Source organism: Harmonia axyridis, chromosome 1 (assembly GCF_914767665.1).
Source record: "Harmonia axyridis chromosome 1, icHarAxyr1.1, whole genome shotgun sequence".
Classification (NCBI taxonomy): domain Eukaryota; kingdom Metazoa; phylum Arthropoda; class Insecta; order Coleoptera; family Coccinellidae; genus Harmonia; species Harmonia axyridis.
Window position 1 is genome coordinate 20,385,909 of NC_059501.1, and position 10,352 is coordinate 20,396,260.

A 10,352-nucleotide genomic window follows, 5' to 3' on the forward strand; every position below is an offset into this window, starting at 1 on the left:
CTAGAATTATTTTCTATTTCCCGATAATTTTTGGGTCGGCCCGGCCGACCCTGCCGACCCTGACGAGCCGTCACTGGTTAGCAAAAAAGCGAAAATTTTTGTTGGTACCTACTGGATCAAGTGCTTTTTTATAGAAAGATGGATTTTAGTAAATCATATCATATTCAGTTTCCAAAATTTTTGTAGGACAAAAACAAGTTCAAAAAAAAATTTCACATATTTCATAAATATATGTTAACGCATTTCATAAGAAAACTCAGGCGCAAGAAAGTATAAGGTGTATTAAAAAGAAGAGCATTATTTTTGCATGAAGAACAAGGCTTCAATTATCATAGTTAGAATGATCCAATTTGGGTCAAATATGCGCTATGTCGTTCGATAACTACATTTCCAAGATAGCAGTTGTGCCCTAGGGGAACAGCTCTTCGTAGATAATTCCCTGCCAATCTCACTAAACACACAGCAAAACCTTCCTGGCCGTTTCCGGAAGCGTTTCGACCACGACCGTTTTTGCTTGACGTTGTAATAAATGATCCACTTTTCATCACCAGGTACCAAGCGTTTCAGAAATGGGGCGATTTTGTTGCGATTCTGCAGTGATTCGCAGTGGAAATTCGGTCCATGCTGTTTTTTGCGTTAGCTCGTATGGTATCCATACATCTAGAATCTTCTTGAGATCAGCCTTATGCAAATAGTGTTCCAAATAGTTTATTGTGCACTCTTAAGCTCGAGTAATCGAAATAGAACTCGATATGTCCATGCCCCGGCGAAATAAAATTTCACCACCCTGTTTTGGCTAATTTATCTTAATGTTCTTTGAAGGAGCCTCTGTTATTCCTCCCAGGCATCATTTCAATTTTATATGAAATCGTATTTTTCAACTAAAAAAAAAGCATGACGCTCTCGTATAAATCTATAGCAAAAAAACGTCGTAGTTCTTGAAGGTGCAAAAAGTCTTGTCGTATTAACTGACTTTGCACCCCTACGATTTGGCGCCCCGGCAAAATGTCCCGGTATGCCGCTCCTGTCGGCGGCCCTGATTGGCCTTCCAGTACGTGGTGCATCTTTGATATCGAAATTACCGAAACGGAATCGACGAAACCAAAATTGCACTTGATTAGCTATTACAGTATCAGGTCCAAAAACACTATTTACATTTTCAGCCAGCTGGCTAGTATTTTTGTCTTTATCTAAGAAAAACTTCAAAATAAAGCGTATTTCCTTTTTGCTAGTGTCCATCTTTGTGGCGCACTGAAAATTAACTGAGTCAACCCATCACAAAACTGTCAAAATGTTTTCGTATAGCGTAATAACACCCTTTAACGCCATATCGATCGGACTTGTACAACGCGAGATACAGATAACTAAAGCCATATATTGTAAAAATAATGAATTTCTTTTTACTACACCTATTAAATAAAAACATATGATCAAATATTAAATATTTGATAACAAATTGCAGTCTCCTATTTTTTTGACTAACGTATCTTTGTATAATATTTTCAACATTAAGACTGCTGCAAATGGTTCGCGAGGTCCGCGAGGGGGGGCCATGGCCCCCATTTTGTGACGAAAATCATACAAAAACCGAAAACATCGGATAAGTGTATACCGATGATGAATGCAAAAATCACAGATAAGGTAGATGAAGGAAAATAATAAAACTCGGACATAGACGTGCCCTTAGTGCTATAAAAGTAATCATCTTGAAAGCGATAATAAACTCATAAGCATAAACCTTAAAAGGGCTCGATTTTTTACTGCAGTGTCGATTTTAAAGAAAATCGAAAAGAATATTGGTTCATATTATAGAAAACTTTTCGTTCTTCGCCTTCGAGAGAATTCTGAAATTTTATATTTTGGAAATCTAGGGGGGTAATTACCCTCTGTATCCCCCTACATTTCTACGCTCTTATTTTCAAGCTAATAGACTTGGCGTGACTTGATATCAAGTTAAGTTTAAGGGCGTAAAATGGGGGGAACTGGGGGTAATTACTCCCCCCAAAATATAAATATTTAGAATTATCGCAAAGACGAAGAATGAAATTTTTATCAATAAACTGAACCAATAATCATTTTACTTTTCTTTGAAATCGACACGGCAGTATTGAATCGGACCCTTTTAAAGTTTATGAGTTCATTATCGCTTTCAAGATGATTACTTTTATTGCACTACGAGTCTACATCTGAGGTTTATTATTTTCCTTTATCTATACGCTTTGTCGCCACTATTTTGCCATCTGTGATTTTTGCATTCGTCATCGGTTTCGGTATACACTTAGCAGTTGTTTTCGGGTTTTTGAATCATTCTCTTCACAAAATTTCAATACCCCAGTCGTCAAAGAATTGAACTCAGTTATTCGCATTGAAAAATTGTTTCTAAAAATGATCCGAGGAACCAATCTTGTTCGTTTATATCTCCAATTTAGGAACACTCTGTTTACTCAATTCGAATTTGTGTCTTCACAAATAAATTGCAATTTGAATAAAACACATCAAACTTTACAACACATTTTGTGTTACTTTAAAATTATGGCCGAAAGAAAACTAAAATTCCAATAGTGGTTCTGATAGCTGAACTAGGGTGAAGTTTTCTCTCCTAACAACCTTGAATATTCCCAACATCAAGGTATATTGGTGGAAGAGATGTATAAGAAAAAATAATCGAATACAAAATTCCTTGAACACGAGTGTGCGAAGTACTAGATACAAGATACTTTTCCAAATAGAATCGGAAATACTAAATGAAAAAATACGTATTGTATGAATACATTTTGCGGAAAATGTTGTTATGTGAAATGAATATACCTATCTATAAATCTGAAATATTCGGTCACTTTAATTTGTGAATGAAATTTCATTTAGGTAAATTTATTTTTTCGCGTAATGGAATACCAGATGATGGTATATTTTCAACTGAAATTTACACCATCGGTTTTTAGATTTCATTACCCTTTGTAGTTATTCACAGCCGACAACCAACAAAGAAGTTTTATAATTTTATTGTTTGCGTACATTCTTTTATAGAATCACGCAGAACCTCATTCAATAATAAATTGTTTCATGCGAACAGTTTAGAGATCTCAATTCCTAATCGTCTTTACTCTTTGTTTCTCCGTCTCTGGAGCTAATACTCAAAATGTTAGATTTCTAAAACTACCAAAATCTACCAACAGATTTCTGCTTACTAAAAATTTCTTATAAATGCGAGTCATCTCGGAGCTCGGGGAACCCCCTTATTTTGTCTAAGCGCGCACGAGCTTGTAGAAATATGAATATATGACGTACGACTCGTACATATTAAGCTCAAGTAGCTTAATATCAAGTCAAGCAATAAATATACCAAATCAAGCCAAGTCAAATATGTAATTTGTCACGAACTTGATTTTTAAGTCAAGTAATTGCATAGTATAAAGAATGGAAGAATTCCTTATACTATGGTAATTATATCCTTCTAACAGCTTAAACATCAACAATACTCAAGCGATTTCGATGAAATTTTGTATGGGAATTCAGTTTTTCTTGAATTGAGGTACTCGTTCAGCATGCGCAAACGTGAAATTCCTGGTAATTCCATATCGCTTGTACTGATTCCTGCTTGTACTAAGTTCACATTCTTTGTCTCAACATCTTTCATTTAGATGGATTCAAATTATAGACGTTTGATTGATTGATTGATTTTGTTAATAAGCTTGTATGCTTTTTCATTTTGAAATCCAGAATGCTGTGTACTAAAATTTGTTCAATATCTTTTTTCAATATTAGAGTAAAATAAGGACGAAACAGAGATACCAAAGATTTGTATATATTTACAATTAACCATTATAATTATAAAATTTCACCAGGACTATGTTGATCTGATGTATACTATACTATATCTAAGTAATATTGAAAATTTTTATAAATAGTAAAAAATTTGAAGTGTACAACCTTAGCCCAATATCAAATCACATGAATAAATTGAACATAACAACAACAATAATCACCATTTGTATATACATTCTAATACTAAAATTAAAACCCTATTACTTTTATACAATACTGAGTAAGAACTTTTACCTTTCATCTTATTGTAATAATTCTAATTGATAGGATGAATTCTAATTGCTTTATAGTTAATGTTTCATTTCAAGTGAACTCTCTCTTTTCATTAATAGAATAAATATCTAAAAAATCGAAAACTCAAACTCAACAGATAAAATTATCACATGCAGTCATCATTATTGAATGAAATATTCAGTCATTTCACAAATTTCGTTGAAAAATCAACAATAGCAACCAGTAAAAATCATCCAATATTACAAATTTTTCTTAGCAAAAATTTGATACAATCCCAGAACAGATGATAAGGTACCAACCACGCCAACTTGCCATGTTTTCAAACTAGAAGACCATAAAAATCCTTTTGGCAGAGTACTAACTGCATGTACAATATCAAGAGATAGCCTTATGCAAGTAATTATTTGAAATCTCTCTTTAGCTTGAAGTTTCTGCAGAAAAACACTGGAATACCAAAAAACATATTAAATATGAAGGTTTTCAAGTTCACAGTTGACATAATACTCTACTGAAGTTGCAGTAACTTATTAGTTGCTACGTCAGTAACATATTCAATATTTGGATCAGATTAAAATTATTTCTCATTTTTTTTTGGCGCTTCTTGTGGAAAAGTTGAGCCTAGATTGATTTTTAAATTAGATTAGGTTTGATTGTTGACATGTTCAAAGTGAAAATCAGTTCTGTCCTTCTTTCCGTCATGTATACTATAACTCTCGAACGAAATGTGCTAGGGGTTTGAAATTTTCAGGGTTTGAATATCTCTGTTAATTGAAGAATATTAATCCCATATAATTGAAATTTAGAATTCATATGCAAAATAGTGAAACAAATATTTATGCAAAATGTCATGATAATCTTTATATTGGTTTCAGATTTGTATTTAGAAGAGTGAATTAGTATATCAAAGCAAAAATATAAATCCCATATTTTGTGAAATAATCGCATCAATACAATTTTAAACAAGCGACTTCATCTCAGTATTCTTCTCATTTTTTCTTTTATGAATAAAAAGAGGATTAATGAATAGTTTGTCTCGGACTCACTTTGTTTGAGGTTCGTTTTGTATCTTTAATTCTTCAATAATTTTCCTTGTTTGGAGTAAGCTCTTTGTAGTTCTGAAATTAGAATAATTTGAATGAGAATAACAGAAATATTATTACTTAATTTATACCTTATCAGTGTTAGATAGACAGATGCCAACCAACAAGCTGAGGTGAGAGTACCACATTTTGTTTGATCTACACCACTTATTAAACCATATTCAGCAAGCCATCCTAATTTTTCTATTACAATGTATATTAAATCAATTGTATTTGTTGTAACTCCAAGAGTAGCCATAAAAAAATTATTCTCCTAAAATGAAATATATTGAAAAGTACATCTCAACATGTTTATTAAGTGAACCTTAATGCTGGACCTATGTAATTTTAAAATAATATAGAAATATAACAATTGTACCTCTTTTCCTAGACCATATTGGAGAGTACTTTTGATTGCTGGAATATCATCCATAAGTCTGAGGGTTGTTCTTGTTGCAGACAGATGTTTGCTAACAGACATCAATTTACGTTCCAAATCTTTGTTACTAGTTAGTCCTGCTATCAAACGAGATGTATAACAGAAAGTTCTTATGACCTACAAACAAATTCTGTAAACGAAACCTCAATTTCTTTAGGCTACTCCACCTTATCTCTGCCCTTGTAAGTATCTAGCATTGAACAAATTTCATCCATCATTTTGGTGGAATTCATTTTTTAAGTAATTTATCAAAACAAAACTGCTATGAATCAAACTAAATTCTGCAAAATTCACATAATAAAATATTGGATTGTGTATTTCTAGTTATCTTTAATCGCCAAACTATCTATTACTGATAACTGTTACTCATTGTTCTTCATGTTTTACGAACTGGATGTAATGTAATTTAAAAATTGTTGTCACAAATACCTACAATACAACTTTCAAAGTTCGAGGTTAACTTGTACACTTGTCAATATTTCAAAATCAGCTGTGTTTAAGGGAAACTAGATTTTTTGAGCAGAGAATTGAATTAAAACTTACTAATCTCGTAACTAGGTGGCAGCAAATAATCAGAAAGAGACGTTATCTTTTTAGACGCTTTCTCCAGTAGAACAGCGGGGTACTATCATTTTTATCAATTATCTTTAATCTTATAAATGGAATTTTTGAATTTCGAGCAGAGAGGGGTCTTGAATGATTCACCGATGAATAATTCGAGGTCAAATTCAATTCTATCCGTCCAACCGGACAAGATGACTTTTTTTCTTGAAATAAATAAATAAAATTTTCCGGGAAATCTCTCATTTTTGTTCGTACCTCCAATTTAGGAGAACCATGCATTTGAGGTGATTCCTAACCTAACTACGCTACGGAATTCCGTTCGAAAGTTTATCATGTATATGGCCGCCCGGACGGACAGATTAACTAAATCGTTTTAAAGACATCGTGACGAAATTATCTCAGTTCGGGAAACGAGCGCTAAAAAATATTCAAAAGATTGAAACGGTATTTCACTTCATTTGTTGACGTAAATATAAATTATGAAAACTTCCGTGCGTCAACATGATTCAGAATATTTTATCGTCTATCCGTTCATAGACCTGCTAGAGCTAGACAAAAACAAGAAAGCAAAACATATCTTGATATGGAATGATGATGTTATTGGAAGTTATCACACTTACTATCACAAATATTTGTTTATTATAACTCTTCGTGGGTACTAACATAATACTACCTACTAATACAAAAAAATCCAAAATTATACAGGCTGTTCACTAAAGATGTGGAATGATTAAAAAAAATTATTTAAATTATGGGTTCACAAAAGTTTTTTTTTCTGAGATACATTATTGAAATAAAAACAATAATATTTTTTCTGAAACGCAAAAATGTTTATTCTCTAGTTTTGGTATTTTATAAAGAGGTATTGAAAATTGAAACACCTTATTTTTAAAGAACTCGCATGAGGTTTCAAACTGGGGATATTTGTTCTCAAGTATGAATAAAATTTTGGAAAATTAACTCCGAGAGTGGAGACTTTTGAATGGATCAGTCTTAATGTAAGTGACATGTACAGGGTGGGCAAATTTCGATGTTTTAGCACTACAACTTTTGAACCAGAGGAGATAGACAAAATCTGATACCCACTTCTCGATCTCTTTTTCTGAGAAACTAACAAGGGTAGTATTCATTTTTGGCCACCTTCTTTTGTTTTCGAGTTATAAGCGAAAATTGGAAAAATGGCGATATCGAAAAACATTTATATCTCCGCTAATACTGATGATAGAGCTCTGAAATTAAAACATTATACAGGCACTTTTTTACGTAGAATCCAGTGGCGTGCTCGTATTTTCAAAAGGGTTTTTAATTACGAAGCTATGACCCAAAGTTATGTTTTTTCAAATGGGAACACTAGATTTTTGTGCCATTTTCTGAAAGCTTAATTTTTCCTGATTTCAAAAATATATAACATCGTATGATTCGTATCAAAATGAATAACAGAAAATGGTCAAAAACCTTTTTTTCCTTAAGAGTCTCAATATTTCTATGGTTTCAACTGTTGATGAGCCTTCCTATAACAAGAGCAGTGTACTTCCGTCAATCTGATTATTTCTATGCTTTTCACTTATTTCTACAAAATTCGAATCTATATTTATTTTATCCAAATAGTTTCGAAAAGATAAACGAACTTGGAAAAAGGTTCCTAGGTAGCTTGAACACAGTTTCCAATATTCATCTATTGAAATATCGAGAAGAGGTGACGACTGTGCATTGTGCAATTGTTGTCATTATTAGGTAAAATATTATTTCTTGTTTGTCCCTTCGTAATTAAAATGTTGAGTTCAATCAGATATGCATTGTTTCATATGCTGTTTAAAATGGATTGGTACTTGTGCGTTTTGATTCTGGAGACCTATGTAAATAATCTCCTGATACATGCATCTCATTACAATTCTTTCGATTGAAAAAATTCGATCTTGTGGTTTCTCCGTTATTTCCAAATCAATTTTTAGACAAAAAATTTATAAAACATATCTAGATTCGAATTTTGTAGAAATAAGTGAAAAGCATAGAAATAATCAGATTGACGGAAGGACACTGCTCTTGTTATAGAAAGCTCAATTCTTCTGTGTTCATCAACAGTTGAAACCATAGAAATATTGAGACTCTTAGGTGAAAAGAGGTTTTTGGCCATTTTCTATTATTTATATTGATCCGAATCATACGATGTTATATATTTTTGAAATCAGGAAAAATTAAGCTTTCAGAAAATGGCACAAAAATCTAGTGTTCCCATTTAAAAAAACATAACTTTGGGTCATAGCTTCGTGATTAAAAACCCTTTTGAAAATACGAGCACGCCACTGGATTCTACGTAAAAAAGTGCCTGTATAATGTTTTAATTTCAGAGCTCTATCATGAGTATTAACGGAGATATAACTGTTTTTCGATTTCGCCATTTTTCCAATTTTCGCTTATAACTCGAAAACAAAAGAAGGTGGCCAAAAACGAAAACTACCGTTTTTAGTTTCTCAGAAAAAGAGATCGAGAAGTGGGTATCAGATTTTGTCTATCTCCTCTGGTTCAAAAGTTGTAGTGCTAAAACATCGAAATTTGCCCACCCTGTACAGGGTGTCCCAAATTCGATTCTCACTGAAAGCATCTCGGGAACTAAAAGAAAGAAAAAATCTGTAGGAAATCCCGAGTTCTTTATTATTTATTACTATAAATATCTTGATTCGTTCTCAATTTACAGGGCGCTTCTGAAAAATGTCTGTTCAAATATTTCGCTATATCTTGATTTCTGTTAGAGATATTAAAAATGTCTCGATCTTTTTTTTTCAGTAATTGTTATGGTTTATCTAATATTTATTACAGATCATAGAATTTAATTACCGTTTCAGAGATATAGATCAAAGTTGATGTTTCTTAAATGGGACACCCTATAGTTTTCAATGCAGTTTTTTTTGTGCGCAGATTTATCGAAAAGCATCATGTTATCGGTGAAAGATATTCCTTTCAAGGCACATCCAAAATTATTTGTTTGTTCAAATTCCCTCCATCCCAAAAGATATTTATTTAGTTTCTATCATAATAAAAAGAATTCATACACCGAAACTTATATATTGTTAGAGGACGTTTGTAGATAACCTAGAATGTTATCTCAAAAATTATTCTTCTGAATTGATCTCCTTTTGCTATCCAATATCACCGGATGAGTAAGCTTCGTTAGAAACCAAACACAATTCAATTACCTACTTATTGAGTCCATTGAATCTCAAATGGTAAGATGCAGGAATTCAAGTACTCTTAATAGGATGTGTTCTGTAGGTCTATAGACCTAAATGGAGAGCTCTACTTTTTGTAAATTATACCGAAAAGGAATTATCGTGTTGCTTTATTCTATTTATGGGAATCAAGACTCCTACATACAATGGCGTACGAGCAGAAAATTTTGTTTCGTTTTGCCCATTCAATTTTCCAGGACTTGATACGAACATATAAATAACTACATCAGAGGAAATCATGATGTCAAGTTTGCTCATCCACCTCTATTCACACTTAAAATCATTCTTTAGAATGTCGAGTTTCCTTAGCTATTTTTTGAATAGTTTGTTGTTTGAGTTGTAGTGTAGAGGTGGAGGGTGTATATGACAGGAACCACTGAGTCTCAGGATGAAAAAACACATTCCATTGTGAAAAGACGCAACATAAAAATTGGTTGAGACACCTCGCCAAAGAGTCATATCCGATGAATAATTTATTTCCTTAAAAAAAAACGTTTTTGTATTATGTTGAAAAAATTAAATGAAGAAATAAGGAGAACACACAAGTGAAATGAGAAGCTTTGGAGAGGATTCAAGCGCCAATTGTGCCATTCGAGACCACTTAGCTGGGTATATAGACGCAATTAGTGCTTTCTTCATTCTTTCTCGATATTCATACTGAATTTTCTTAAACTTATGATGGGGCAATCAATACGAAATTGCATCAAGCTTGAAATTACTTATAGGTGAAATTTTCAGTCGGCCAGATCTGCTAATGAAGAAATGTTAAGATTTTTTTCGAAATTCTGCTTGAATTTTATATGGTTTTGAAGGAGTTCTCAACTAAAAATTTTGCACCTTATAAATGCTGAAAAAAATTGCTATTAGCGGAGAACCGACTCGTTTTCCTTTAGAAGTTACAAAAAGTTGAAATGAAGTATTTTTATGTTCGAATTAAAAGTAGGCAAACTAACAAAATACCAGTTGATATAACAATTTGAATTT

The 10,352-nt window shown here is 32.4% G+C and overlaps 1 protein-coding gene across 1 annotated transcript; it reads right to left on the reverse strand.

The window, feature by feature from the left end:
* Positions 1-3,789: 3,789 nt before the first annotated feature.
* Positions 3,790-6,086, reverse strand: LOC123688943 (peroxisomal membrane protein 11C). The gene is made up of 5 exons (XM_045627696.1): positions 5,745-6,086; positions 5,518-5,694; positions 5,231-5,412; positions 5,103-5,174; positions 3,790-4,503 (listed from the first exon to the last, which is right to left on the reverse strand). Exons 1-5 carry the CDS (start codon positions 5,808-5,810, stop codon positions 4,299-4,301), a joined length of 702 nt encoding a protein of 233 aa, XP_045483652.1. The 5' UTR covers positions 5,811-6,086; the 3' UTR covers positions 3,790-4,298.
* Between the last annotated feature and the right edge of the window lie 4,266 nt (positions 6,087-10,352).

Coding starts and splice junctions, on each gene's coding strand:
- LOC123688943 (XM_045627696.1), bottom strand. CDS start 5,810: ATGAATTCCACCAAAATGATGGATGAAATTTGTTCAATGCTAGATACT. Junction 5,695..5,744: donor CTTACAAGGGCAGAGATAAG/GTGGAGTAGCCT, acceptor ATTTGTTTGTAG/GTCATAAGAACTTTCTGTTA. Junction 5,413..5,517: donor AATATGGTCTAGGAAAAGAG/GTACAATTGTTA, acceptor ATTTCATTTTAG/GAGAATAATTTTTTTATGGC.